The 14,888-nt window shown below is 48.0% G+C and overlaps 1 protein-coding gene across 22 annotated transcripts in view; it reads left to right on the top strand.

Moving 5' to 3' along the window:
- tenm3 (teneurin transmembrane protein 3) overlaps positions 1 to 14,888 on the top strand; it is a 484,477-nt gene that overhangs the window by 452,894 nt on the left and 16,695 nt on the right. For 18 of the 22 annotated variants that reach the window (XM_064335073.1, XM_064335078.1, XM_064335072.1 and 15 more), the window contains 4 exons: positions 7,748 to 7,997; positions 9,447 to 9,467; positions 11,931 to 12,163; positions 13,765 to 13,919. In XM_064335073.1, coding sequence (XP_064191143.1) covers positions 7,748 to 7,997; positions 9,447 to 9,467; positions 11,931 to 12,163; positions 13,765 to 13,919 — 659 coding nt within the window. The remainder of the gene's footprint in view (positions 1 to 7,747; positions 7,998 to 9,446; positions 9,468 to 11,930; positions 12,164 to 13,764; positions 13,920 to 14,888) is intronic. The other 4 variants (XM_064335061.1, XM_064335075.1, XM_064335070.1 and 1 more) reach the window with 1 other exon arrangement.

Genomic DNA, 14,888 nt, shown 5'->3' with positions numbered 1-14,888 from the left:
GAAGGACCGATCTCTCAGAGTAATGACAGCGGAAATGAGGCGTGATAACATGGTGCGCTGACTAGCCTGAGTCGCTGTTCTGCACAGTCACAGAACTCGGCTGTTTGGGGAGGGGCGGGGGGGTGGGGGGCTCGTTCGATGGCTGGCGGCACAGGATGATCCCGGAAAGGTGGCTCCTCCAAGAATGTGCGCCGCCCTTCTTTGTTTCGCCTTCCCAGAAAAGGAACCCTCCGCGGTAAACAGGCTTGTGGGGTTTGGCGGTCCCCAGAACAAAAGGGGACAAAGCTAATAAACCTATAATTACACGTCCGGTTGTCTGGAGCGATTGTGCTCAAGCCGGGGCTTTCTGAGCGCGGGGCCCGGGTCGCTGCTTTCAGCCGGCCGTGTCTTGACTGACTCTAAGCCCCGCTTCGCCTCTCCGGCTTAGTGCCAGTTGTCTGGGGGGATTTCACAGGCCTTTAATCTCAGAGCTCATTGAGCTGGAGCTGGTCAGGCCTGCAGTTCAGCCCGCATACACCCCCGCTAACCTAACCCCCCCACCACCCCGCTTCCCTCCACTCCGCTGCTTTTATTCCATTTTGGGGGCCCCTGCAGCACCGCCTCCCAGCAGTTAAGTAAAGATCCTTCTTCCCCGGCGCTATCCCAGCATGCTCGGTCGTTTTTGTCCCATCTCTCGGGCGGAATGGCTCGCTCGCTCTCTTTTTTCTTCCCCCTCCATTAAACACAATAACTTCCCCTCCGCCGGTGCTTGCCCTCTGTTTCTCGTCTAAGGCAACGGCGCCGTTACTCCATCATCAAGAAACGCAATCACGCTCTATTACTGAGCCCTGCTCTTAACGGGCCCGACAAACTGCGAGCCTCCCGCTCCGCAGTACCCTCCCGCGGTCTGCCGCTGGAACTCGGGCCTGCGAACCCCCTTTATTCACCCTTCAAAGCCCCATGGATCAAACCAAACAAGGGCAGCCCGCTCCAGGCGACGTTTCCCCACTGGCATTTGGAGATAGATCAGCTTAATGAACGAGCCTGAGAAGGAAATCCAGCTTTAAAAGTTCACTAGCGTTAGGCAGCACGGCGAGGTCGGTGTGCGGTGTATCAATTAATAATTTGTCGGACTCCGAAGCAGTGCGTGTGAGAAACCGCACCTGGATGTGTATGTTCTTCTAACATTTCGGGCCGTTAAACTATTCAGAATATATTGAACTCTGGCCCTCACTATGTTCTGAAATCCCTCAGTTTTAGTTCACAACATCTTCCTGTGCTGCTCATTTGCGTACCTCCTCAAAATAGAATCCAAGTTTCCCTTCTTGCATACTTCATTCAGCTGGTACAGTGGAGACACTAGATTGTGACCATAGAAAGAATATGTAAAACAGAATCGGTGACTGACCCAAACTTGTCTCCTCTGTGCATTCCTGCCTGCTTTGTGATGTCACAGTCAGCCGGTCCATCCGTCTCTGACATTCAAACTTTTCCCAGGGGTCTCTTCTAGCACACGTCCAGACAAATGCTCTTCGACCGGAATGCTACGTGTCAAACATGGGGCCGTTTTTCCTTGGCATTCCACAGCGACAGCTTGCTTCAATCCGCGGTCTGGGCCAGACCCAAAGAGATCATTTTGACCGTGCTCAGTTTAGGCTGTAGCGGCAGCAGCAGCAGTCATTGTCTCCCTGTTCCCAACACTGCAACAGATTGTCCAGACCTGGCAAGATCTTGCAATGGCAAACGCTAGCAGCAGCAGTCGTAATCTTTCAGGTGATATTTTACTGTTGGCTGCAAAAACCGAAGGCCCAGGCCCGTCGGCCCGGACCAGCCTGAAGAGCTGTTCTTGATACCCAGTGCTTTTCTTTGCATTCCTGGGGTGATATTATCCTAAAGAGCCCCAGACGTGAGGTTCAGTAAATTTAGCAGTTTCGCCACTGCGGCAGAGACCGAATCATCAGCGGTGTGCCTTTTTCATTTATTCACATATTTATATTTAATGTCCAATACGTTCAGATCGCAGTGTGAGATGAGGTCCCTGCCGGTGCTGGAACAGTACCCGTAACAGGCTTGGGATTGGACGCCAGCGCCTGATCTGGCGGGGGGCCTTTCTCCCCCTCTCGTTGGTCCGTCACACCCACTCTTCCGGGCTCCTCTTCCTCTCTCGTGGCGGCTTGCGCAGCCCCAGGTACTGCTCCGCGGACATATCCCGCTCCCTCCCTTTCATGTCTCTTATCGGCTTTATTCAGATATTCAGGGGGGCATCCCGCGCAATCGGCAGGCCCAGAAGCCGCTGATGGGAATGCCAGCAGGTGTCTTGTAATGGGGGAAATGGCACCTGGGATATTAACGCTTGTGGAGAAGAACCCCCCCCCCCCACCCCCTTCCCCTTTTCTAATGTGTTTCTGCCTCCCGCCTCTATGTGTATGTGAGGGGGGGTGGGTTCTCTAAATGTGTTCCTATCTGTGGTTTATGGAGCTTAGCTTTCATTGGCAGGCTTCAGTAAGCAGGTTTCAGGATCATTACTCCCATTGGCTAACTTCAGTAAGCAGGTTTCAGGAATTTTGCTCCCATTGGCTGACTACAGTGAGCAGTTTTCAAAAACTTTACTCCCATCCGATGACTACAGTTAAGCAGGTTTCACAAGCTTAATTGAGACAATTTCTTGTTCAGTGCTGAGGGGTGTGTTTACTCATTATTTAAATGAGGTTTTGACATGTTAGAAAGTGTTTGCAATTTTATGCAATGCTGCTTGGCAAACTTAGCTCAGAAATGATGGGAAAGTGCAAAAGAAACTGAACTAAATTGATTTTGCCAGAGCTCAGCTCCAGTGTGTGGATCTTGTAAATCTCCATATAAACTGTGCAAATGACACAACCCAAAATATGATTGTCCCCTTTTTATAATGCACCAGCCTTGATTTAAGCACGTTTATTTTGGGGCAGAGAGAAGTGCTTGTCAGTTTATCATGGGATTTTGCTAGTCTCCCAGTTTCAAAATATAGAACCGTTCACTGCAGTACACCTTATCCACTCCAGTGTAAAGGAGAAGGGAAGGGTGGGTGGTGGCAGACTTCCAGTTTTTGCCCATAGTAATATTGTGTACTCACTGATCAACACTGGAGGGACCATTAAAGTTGTGAGATCACAGACATGTGATTAGAATGTTGTTAACCAGACATTCTAATGCTGATGTAACAGCGCCACTGGTGATTGAAAGCAATGGAGTTCTAGAACACTGACTTAGTATTTGTAAAAATACTTAGGCTGTGGTCTACACAGGGAGGCAAGTTCAGGTGAGACGGTGATGTGTTAGCACACTGAAGTGAGCCGACCTCCCACCGTCCCCTCCCAGAACACCCTCCTTTAAAGCTGCGCTTCAAAAAAAAGGACTTAGCAAGGAAAGCCAGTGGCCTACAAGCTCTAAGCTGTGAAAGTAAATGAAACAGACTCAAACTTAGGCCCCGCCCTGCTCTCCTGCTCTCCGTACAGTAGCCCATCAACCACTTATTTAAATCCCACACGCTTCCCGTCTTTGGTGCTTCACAAAAAAAAAATCACTGAGAGCTTTTCATTTCCAAAAAAAAAAAAAAATTCCAGCAGTGGAGATCTCTCTCACCTTACCCTTTTGTTGCCAGACTTCATTTTATTGTATTTCAGCAGGGAGAGGGGGAGATGGGGGGGGGCTTTATAAGACCGCAGTGGTTTTCCTCATGCGCTTAAGTCTTCCATATCCGTCATTTGTGGGGAAAATTGTTGTTTATGTTTCCAATTAGATGTTGCAGGAGCACAGGAGCCCGTGCAGTGGCACAGGAAGACTTTAAGTCATCTCTTAAGCCATTCAGATTGAAGTCCTGGGGGCAGCGGGTGTTTTGTGGGACGTGTCACACGCAAAACCCTTCCTGGGACCAGTCTGTCTTCATTACCGCGGCGACTCTGTGCGACTCGCGATCCTGAGAGCATCGGTGGCGCTCACCAATATCACCCCTCCCAATTTCAGCCCCTTGCTCGCCGCACCCCCTGCACATACACATGCATACATACACTCACTCACACACATGCACACACACATGCACACACATACACACACTCACTCACACACTTACACACACATACACTCACTCACTCACATGCACACACATGCACACACATACACTCACTCACTCACACACATACACACACACTCACACATGCACACGCATACACACACTCACTCACACACATGCACACCCACACACATACACACACTCACTCACACACATGCACACACACACACACACACACACACATACACACTCACACACATACTCTCCACACACACACATACACTCACTCACTCACATACACACACACTCACACACACACATGCACACGCATACACACACTCACTCACACACACACACACATGCACACACACATTCACACGCGCACACTCACACACTAGCACTTAATCAATCGAACGTGCTGCAGCAGAGAGGGCAGCCATGCGGAAAATGCAGGCCCACCATTGGCCGTGATTTATAGTGACGTAAGGGAAACGCGGCCAATGGTAACAGCGCCAGCTCTCAGAAACATGCCTCGGATGGCGTCATTGATCTTCGTAGTAATTAGCACGGAGCCTGCCTTCCAAATTCCAACGTTGCTGAAAGTGAATAATTTAACACGCACAGTGTGTACTCGCCCTTTGAAGTCCTTCTTTGAAGACCCAAAAAAACAAGTTATATTTTCTTCCCCCAGTACTTCTAATGCTCGGCAATAATGGCTCCCCGCGTTCTGCAGTGCCACCGGTGAAAAGAAAAGGTTTCGGCTGGCCCAAGGGTCGGGGCGATTTAGCATCTTGTTTGTTAGCGCAGTATTGTTTGAAGTCCAACCATAGGAGGGGGTAGTCGCCATCATGACACAACCACTTCTTTAGACTGGTGGTTCCCAAACGAAGGGGTGGAACTGGACGTTTAAACAGGTCCACCTCACGCCGCTCACGCCGCTCGGCCCGTGTGACTGGGCTGCATCGACTCAGACGTCCGACTCATGGTGTGGAGGAAGCGCGTGCTTGTTTTTCTTATCTAACGTCGGGCCATCGAGGGATAAAAATAGAAGATGTCATTAGACCTGAGGATGACATTTTGTTGAATCTCGAGCCATTTGTGTTGGGTATTCGTGGGGAATACAGTGCAGGTGTGAATTCTCATTTCTCACATGCAGTTGACACCTGGTATTTTCAACCTTTTTCACGAGGGGGAAAAAAATAAATTAAAAATCGACTGATATCAGCTGTCTTGCTCGCCAAACATCAGTAGTGGTATCAGCGTTTTGAAAAGCCATGTCAATTGACCTCAGAACCAGAACCCACTTGTGGGTTGTGAGAGGGGTTGTAGAGGATAAATAGACAGAAGTGGGAGAAATAGCTTATAATAAACAACTGATATTGCATTTTGTATTTTAACGTATGTTGGGCTACCATGGGACTGCCCATGTGAAAAAATTATATGCGGAAGTATACCTAAAGTGTATTATTTTATACTGAAGAATACTTGATGTATGCTTAATTCCAGCTTTATGTTAGGTATGCATAGTATACTATTTTTTCACATGGGTGTCCAAGTCCATAAGTTGATCCTGGGCATGGAAAATGTAGCAACCAATGTTACAGACTGTATTATTATTGACGATCGACTTTAAGATGTCTGATACGTTGTGCATATGAGGTGTTGTGCATGTTGACAGAGGACATTGCAGTGAAGCAAGTTAAAATGAGATTAAAATAAAAATATGTATTTTCTGCAAGTCAGGTAGCTGTCATATATAATTTAGCTTTAATTACTGTTATATGTCTGAAAAAGGTTGTGCCAGTAACAGAAAAGGTAATGCAGGAATTTCACGTTTACACTCTCCACATGTAAACAGGTGTTTGCTAGCGCTTGAATCAGCTCCAATGAATGACTCGACGCGCAGACAGTATTGTCATTAGGCTCGCACATCTTTAATCAAGAGGGTTTTCACACACAATCAAAACCTTTTTTTTTTTTTCCAACGTGACGTCCTTGGGCTGCATGTCAACCCACGGCTCTTGCCTCAAATCTAAATCTTGGCAGCCCCTCCCCTCCCCGCCCCTCCCGCCCGCCCCCCCGCTCATCAGAAACTACAAATCCGCAGCCCGTGGCTCCCGCCTCGTCCCCGCCCGTGGCTCCCACCTCGTCCCCGCCCGCTCCTGACGTCCATCAAAAAGCCCTTCATTAAGGTATCTGGCTGGTAATTTGTGATCAGCCCGTGGGTGAGAAGTTGATTTCGGCTCGGGCCACAGCCACAGATCAGGCCCGGGGTAATCAAGTAGGCTTTTCTCAGCTGTGCCGTTAAAAATTCCTCAAGGTGACCCCGGCAGTGCCTTACGTTACCCGCCCCGCCGCCCTCTCTCCCCCCCTCTCCCTCTTTCCGTTTGGCACGTTCCCAATTCACCTTCGGAGAGGGGATGCCGACTGCCCCCGGCCCCCCAGGAAGCTGTAGTGGGGACAGACACGAGGCGGGAGCTCATTTGACTTGCCTAACGCTCAACGGAGGCTTGTCTAAGGAAGCAATCAATCATCCGTTTATCCGTTGGCCAAGATCTCACCGTTATTAGGCGCACAGTATTTTTATTTTATTTTATTTTTTTGCGCCACCTTCTCTCAAATTGTTTCTGTAAATGTGTCTTCGATTTTACTCTTTGCTTGTCGCTGTAGGGAATTCAGCGTTGCGTTCAGACATGCCGGACAAGGAAAATAAGAATTAATGACATATTTTGGTCTATAAACAATAACAGTTTTTTTTACGCAATAAAAAACATTTTCCACATCTTAAAGTAATATGAATTTTACACCCTTTTGAAGTACAACATGCTGTTATATGTGTCATTTTTATATGAGGACAATTGGGGTGAAACATTGCAATATTTGGCACTTTTTTTTTTTTCATATCTTTTCCTGGTATCTTTTTTGATGAAAATTGAAACATCTTTTCTTATTACAGTGGAATCCAATGGTTTAAATCAAGTTTTTCAAATTGTATTAAAAGTAAACGCTGTGTAAATATTCAACTATTTTTGGGGTGCTTCACTCTCAAGATAAATTCATTCAACAATGAAAAGGAATACATTAGCATAAATTAAATAGTTAATTACAAAAGGGGTCCTGTTTAAAAGGATTTAAACTCCAAATTTTCTTTGATCACATTTTCAGAAGCAGAAAAGCATCTTAGAAAGTAACATGCAAATCCAAATTAATGATCAGTTCTGAAATGTTAATAAAGTAGAACGCATTTATTCCTTTTTTTTCATCTTTTGTTTTTGCTTAGGGGGGCAATTCAACCAAAGGGAAAAGTCCCTTTTGCCTTAGGTTTTACATTTTAGGCAGTGATATTATTTGCCATAAAGCTAATCTAATCCAAAAATACCACAAAGAAAAATGATCTGATGAATAATGACTATTATTATTTTAAGTTTAGGCCTGACTTGCACTTTGATAAAAAATTTTTACTTAGAACATAATCAGAAATACATTCTGACAAGAAATACTAACATAATAGAGTTGAACTCTTCTGAGTGTTACAGAGAATGTAACAGAATGTGATGATGTTACATTCTCTGGTGCTGAGGTCCCTCCCCCTCAGGGTCCCTCCCCCTCCTGTCACTCTGTCTACGGGGGGGTCTCTACCGTCAACAGAAAAGAGCGTGGCGTCCGCTACGCGCGTGAGGCTCAGATAATGAAGCGGCGCCGGTGGCCATTTTGCCCCCGCAGGCATCCTGTACAAGGGGAGCGGGGAGAACCAGTTCATCTCGCTGCAGCCGCCGGTCGTCGGCACCATCATGGGCAACGGGCGCCGGCGCAGCATCTCCTGTCCCAGCTGCAACGGCCAGGCCGACGGCAACAAGCTGCTGGCGCCCGTGGCGCTGGCCTGCGGCATCGACGGCAGCCTCTTCGTCGGCGACTTCAACTACGTCCGGCGCATCTTCCCCTCCGGGAACGTCACCAGCGTCATGGAGCTGAGGTAGGGGGTCCTCACCTACTTAGGTTTTTTTTTTTTCATATTGATTGATTTGATTGGATTTGATTTATTGAATGGCTGAGGAAGTCGAAAAGTAGGATCTCCATTCTTTTTTTCTTGTGCTGTGCTGAAGCGGAAGAGCAAGACAGGGTTGCTTCTCAGCTTCAGAGGAGCAGAAGCTGTAAGGTCAGCGTGGAAGCTTCCGGTGACGAGGGTTACCACCACGCTAGTCCATTCAGCACAAATATCCACGCGGTTTCTGTTCAGTGGTTTATGTGCGCCTCTTATTTAAAAGTTACTCTTTCCCTTGTCTTTATCCTCAGCTAGTTTGCCCCACATAAGCTTTACACCAGAGGGATTCAGCCATTCACCCTGCTGGCCAGATCAAACCCTGCACAAGCTCGTCTGTGGGTGCTGTGGTCTGTCCAGCTGTGCATAGTGGCCCAAAGCAGTGGCAGATGTTACAGAATGACGTGTTGCGTTTACCCCATGTTTTAACCTGTTCGCAAATTTACAGGTTTTAACCGTTTCAAATTCCTTCATAATAATCTCAATTTAAGAAAATGACAACACAATTTTGTTGAACACTTATTGAGAATTTAAAATTGATGATGATATTAAAATTGATCTTCATGTGGCTCCCTGTGGATGCGGTTCTTTCACATCCCTTCATTTGAAGGTCCACTTGTTCCCAATCACAACACCGTTCTCACCGAGCGCTGAGTGAGTCTGTCAAAGCACACTCTCAGCCTGCACAATCACAGGTGCGTGTGCAGCCAAGTCCCCGGGGCTAAAGAGTTTATTGGCGATTGCTGATGCGGTCGTAAGTTTACCCGCCCCACCCCCACCCCCTCCAAAATGCCTCTCAGCTTCTCAGAGTTGACCTCAAACACGTCTTCCTGTCAGTCTCTCTGCCCTGCCCCACCAGTGCGGACAGATTACCCAATGCACACTTGGCTTGGTTATCACTTTTTTTTTTTTCCTGTTTGTAAGCTCCGCTAATTAAATCGCTTATTAAAAATCGGTAGACGGTAATAAACGGGGAGGAAAAAAACACAAGCCTTAACCTGGCTCTGTCTCCCGGAAGCAGGCCCGACTGCCCTGATACAGTGCGCATGTTGAGGGAGCAGTTTAATAATGCGTTTTTATTGTCTGTGACACAATCAATAACCCATTATGAGCCTGTTACCCTAAGCATAAGCAGTGATCTAATGTGGCTGTGAAGTCCCAGGTGTAAAATTTGTACCTTTCCCACAGTTCAAGAGTTATTGCCGGAAAGATTCCCCTCCGCTCCAAAGGGGGGAGGGGGGAGCTCTCGCATTAGTGCTGTGTCTCCTCTCTCTTCCTTCGTGCTGTGTCTTCAGAATACGCTGTTTATTTAACATGTCTTTTTCCCTGTGTCTTAAAACTCATACTATTCTCTTCTCTCTTTCCTGCTTCCGACCCTTTAAGAAATAAAGATTTCAGACATAGGTAAGGCCCTCGGTAAATGTGTACACGGTATTTTTGTGTTTGTAGTCTTTGTACAATGTGAGGCAGCTAATCTGCAGTCACTGTTGCTCACCTTAAAAAAAAAAAAAAAAAAGAGTCCCGGAATCTCAAAGTAAATCGTCCACGTCTCAGGGAATCCTTTCTCAAATTAGCCTGTCATGCAGGACGTTTGTGTTCGGGGACTATTTATTTCTTTCCCTCTCTTGTCATTTTAATTTTGTGGCTTGTCCTTCCAAAAATAAAAAATAAAAAATCAGACGGTGCCGATTTAGTGAGATTATATCACGGAAAGCGAGACAGACAGGACTTTATTAGGGCTGAGAATTGAAGCGCGGCCTGACAGCCCCAGCCGTGCAGTTGGGCGGTCCCGCCGGGCGTCGCCGCCCCGGTAAGGCCCAGAACGGGGCCGTTTTATGGGCTTGATATGAGCTCGGGGACGCCGGGCGAATGAGCCGAGCACCGCCTGCGCCTGTCCCTCGCTTAGCGAAGGCGCTCAGCACCGGACACGGGTTCGAGCCCTGCAGCCTAAACACAGTTAGCCGCGGATCAGGCCGTGTCATTCGTTAGCCGGCAGTCCGCTAGCCAGCGCGCTGGGAGGAGAGCGCACAAGCTTTTCCCTTGCTCCTTGCTCGGGTGCGAGTGGAATGACGGAATGGCTGGAGGCTCCAAAAGCTGGGGAAGAGGAGGAAATGGAATTGTTAAAGAAAAAATCAAGGCACTTTTCTTTTGTATGAATATTAAAAATTCCTTTACTGTTACACCACGGCCAAAAAGGAAGCTACTTTAAAAGCACGTTGTACCGTACCTCTGCGCTTTGGCTTACTAGCCTTCGCCTGGGGATGAAATCTAGGAGGGGAAAAAAAACAAAAACAAGGGTGATTCTACTCATTCTTTTTGCAGCAGCGTACACAGATGCAGAGTTTCGCCATGAAGATGCAGCAGGCCCATACACACCCACGGCTGAAGAACACAGCTGCCTTATCAATCAGTTCTGTCTCATTTACAGTGCCGCTCAGTAAGCTGGAGTCTCTGCAGTTATGATTTACGCTGGGCAGTCCTGCCGGGGTCAAAACTTCCACCCCGCACTGCAAAAGATCCCAAATGATCTCATCACTTCACCCCTTAAGATTAGGGACACATTACACTGCTTTATTGCATGATGTGCTATATATGTGGGCAATAGTTTGAAGGGTTAGGAGTTTGCAAGGAAAGGCAGTTGGTAAGTTTGGTAATCCTGCTGCTGCGCTTAAGAGTTGCAGTAAAATACTGCATCATTTATTCATTCAAAGCGTCTGAATGTTTTGCACAATGCAGTGTCTCAAATAGACCTTCCCAGACAATTCGGTCCACGTTTAAGTCTCGTAAAGATAGTATTGATTAATGAGTCCTCAGTCTCTTAAAATAAAGCCGTTGTTTCACAGTAGGATATTTTGTTTATCATGATTCATGATTTCTTTTTGGGGTTTTTTCATTAATTCAAATCATGTTTTATGGATTATTTGTTTCGTCTTGTTTGCTTTTAAGTATTCAGCAAATGTGCCTTCAGCTACAAAAAGACAGTTTTCTTATGCATGCGAGTAGATGATAGTGAAGTAAATGCAGTAGTTTTTGCCAGCTTGATTTGGTTTCAAGGCACACACTCACGCTTTCATGAACGATTTGAATGTGATTGAATTGGCAGTGGCTGACTCTTTAAAAAACACTACCTGACACCAGTCAGGGCACACCTGTTGCCTGTCGGCAGTTTCTGGAGACGTGAAAACAGCGTTTGTTTCCGGACGGGCTTCCCTTCAGAGCGGAGCGCTTGAAAGAGCCCTCCACACAGGCAATCTGCAGACTGTCAGAGACATTATATTTAGCAGCTCTAATAAGAAGCCAAGTAAACATGGCCTGATGGATCAGTTGACGACTTTCGTTAATATATTCGCGTCGCTCTTTCTTTTTTTTTGTTTTCCGAAGGCGCGTTCTCACCAGGAGCTGATAATGACGGACGCAAACTGACAGTTTCTGAAGGCATCATTAATGCCCCGCCACGCGATAACGAATCCCAGTCATTTTCCGTTATGTTTCCGCGGTGACAGAAGGCCCTTTGCTGTTGGAGGGTCTCTCTCGCTTCCTTTTTCCGCGAGCAGACAGAACGTCTGTCTGGCTTCCAGAATAATACCGCAAACTACTATTAAAATGATAGAAAACAGACATTACGGCTGTTGTCCCCATGACAGTGTGCGAGGACGTACCATTTCTCCCCCCGTTATTCTGCTGTGCTGTAACCCTCATCTCCTGTGTCGTGCCGTAGCTATCGTCTTTGTGCCAACAAAAAAGAAAGTTAATTCCTTTTTTTAGCGACTGGCCCTTTAAATAGTGTTAGAATGGAGAAAAGGCCTTTAACTGTGTCCCCGCAGACATTCCGTAGTCATGACGACTGTCCCCTCCTTATCTCTGCAGTAACAACCCAGCGCACAGGTACTACCTGGCCACGGACCCGGTCACGGGCCAGCTCTACGTGTCGGACACCAACTCCCGCCGGATCTACAAGCCCAAATCGCTGACGGGGGCCAAGGACCTGCTCCAGAACACGGAGGTGGTGGCCGGGACGGGGGAGCAGTGCCTGCCCTTCGACGAGGCCCGCTGCGGGGACGGGGGCAAGGCCACCGAGGCCCTGCTGATGGGCCCCAAAGGTACGGCTGGACACCCTCCAAAAAACAGAACCTGCCGCGCTAAGCTGTAGTCAGAGGAACACAATGGGCTGCTTTTTTAGGGGAGGTAAAAACAGAGTGTTCTGAATTTCTTCGCACACCATCCTTCTTGGAGGACCTGAAAATTGGCCCAGGTCTGTTTCAACACAGCGCAGACTATACAAGCAGAGGGTTGCCTATGTGGCAGAACAGGAAGCAGCAGAACCATGCTTTTCCCGTGAATACGGCTTTACTCGTTCTCTCTTCTCTGACCGTTCCCTGTTGCACTCGCAAACCCCTCCATTTCCCCACTATTTAATGGCCTTTATTAGTGAATGAACTTTAGCTATTTCTCACTGCTTCCTTTTCGCTGCAATAGCAGAGAGTCGAAGGTAACATAAAGAGGGGGTGGGGTGGGGAGGGTGGGGGTCATTTAAATGAGTGTCACGGCCAGATGGCTGGAATGTCCCCCCGGCCCAGATGGCCAGTGCACTTGGCGGAACAGTGACACATTTCATCTGGCCGCCCCTTTTACCGAAACTGTCAGAGGCTGCTCTCCAGGGCTCGGTGCTGTACACCCGTAGTGCACCCTCCCCTGCTCTCCGCACCCACTGGAGCAGATAGCATTAGCCACAGGCTGACCTGGAAACAGGAGGCCGACAGGATGGAGCTCAGAGAACCTTGCTCTCAACTGAACTAAGCACACGTGCACTTTGTTTTTTCATATTAGAGAATATTTCAGATTTCTCTCTCTTTCTCCCTCACTCTCTCTCTCTCTCTCTCTCTCTCTCTCACTCTCTATCTCTCTCTCTTTCCTCTCTCTCTCTCTCTCTCTCTCTCGCTCTCTCTCACTCTCTCTCTCTCTATCTCTCTGTCTCGGCTGTAATTTAATTCCTCCAAGTTGCTTATTTTCTCTCAGAATAGGGCGGGTGGTGTTGGTGGTGTGGGGGGGGGGGGGGGGGTGAATTAAACGCGCTGTTGTGATGAGGCCGTGGGGTAATAGCGCGGGGGCGGGAGGGTGGGGTTTGACACGCGTCTTCGCCGCGGTAACAAAGGCGTCAGGCGAGCGCGGCGAACGCTCCTCCGTCTCAGCGCTCCGGGAACACGGGCCACTTTAGCCGTCCCCGCTCTTATCATGACCGCCCTCTTACACGGCTGGATATGGTAACCACGGCAACTGGCCATCTTTCATCTGTAACTGTGCATATCGAAAATAGTCCGAGCCGCACAAGAGGCGGCCAGGGCCTTTCCTTCCGCTGATTTACTGTCACCTTCCCCGCGTCTGAAAGCCACGTCTTTTTAAAGAAAGGACACACGCGCACGCGCGCGCGCACACACACACACACACGCGCGCGCGGTTGCAGCTTTTCCCAACATCTCGCCTTGAGAAATAATTCAGCACTCGGAGAGCATGACGTGAATTATTAACGGTGTACTTTTGCAGTGACCTGGATAATGGGAAGCCAAACTGGACACGTGTACCCGTCTTGGTAAATCATGCGTGCGGCAGCGGCATGTTTTGGGTGTGATGCGTCTGTCTGTCTGTTATTCACTCTCTGGCCCCTCCTCCACACCCTCCTCCTCCTCCTCCTCCTCCTCCCCAGGCATCGCAGTGGACAAGAACGGATTCATCTACTTCGTGGACGGGACCATGATCCGGAAGGTGGACCAGAACGGCATCATTTCCACCCTGCTGGGATCCAACGACCTCACGTCTGCCCGACCTTTGACCTGTGACACCAGCATGCACATCCGCCAGGTGACTCTCACTTTCCCTTTTTTTTTTACTTTTTTTTTTTTCCTCTGCCATTTCTTTTTTTCCTTACCAGATTAGCTTTCCCATCAGCAGCCAATACTGTGAGAGAAGATTACGCTGGAGCAGGGTCAGTGCTTTGTGAGCGGATTCCGTCCATGCCAATCGCTCAGCGTGTCCTGCAGAAGCGCCTGAAAGGGTTAGAGTGCCACCTGCTGGTGGCTCCTCCACAGCAGAAGCATGCCCTCTCTGTAATGATTGCAGAACTCACCTACTCACAGAAATATAAGGCACCTTTCACAGACATCATGCAGTCTCAAACTGCTGATTCTCTGTGTATTACAGCTGATAGATAAACATACTATCTTTTGTTTGATTCCCAGTTAATGATGATCATCAATAGCGTGATAACGGCAATGCATTTGAATTTTTCAGGTTATATATCACTTATTTGGGGTTGAACAGTATTGGATGTCTTAAATGGTCAAGATGATGTAGCACAGGCACAGTATTTGTATTTATCCATCAGATTAATGATCTTGGTGTGATCAACAGGCCAGCTGTAGCAACCGTAGCAGCTGTAGCAACCTTAGCAGGCATTTCAATCCCCGTGATATTGACGGCTGAAGTTTATTGAAACTGGAGCAGCTGTTAAATGAGAAACATCCGCTGCATTTGTAATAGACCTCAGAGATCTAGTGGTCTGAAATTGAGGCCTAAACGTATTTGAATCGTTCCCGTATACTTGAGCAGGGCATTTAGCCACGAGTTACGTTATCAGAGGAAGGCTCAGTTCCTCTGATTAACAGGCCTTGGCGATGTGAGAATGAACACGTGAGAAAGCACCAGTGTGTTCTCTGTGTATTCACTGCGAGAGAGCACTGAGGTGTGTTCACACAAGTGCCACACAAGTGCACAACACAGTCTCTCTATCTCTGCCAGCTCTGCCTCCACAGACAAACTGCCCTATATACC

The sequence above is a fragment of the Anguilla rostrata genome, chromosome 5 (assembly GCF_018555375.3).
Source record: "Anguilla rostrata isolate EN2019 chromosome 5, ASM1855537v3, whole genome shotgun sequence".
In the NCBI taxonomy this organism is placed as follows: domain Eukaryota; kingdom Metazoa; phylum Chordata; class Actinopteri; order Anguilliformes; family Anguillidae; genus Anguilla; species Anguilla rostrata.
Note: the sequence above shows the minus strand (reverse complement) of the source record. Positions and strands in the feature narration are given on the sequence as shown.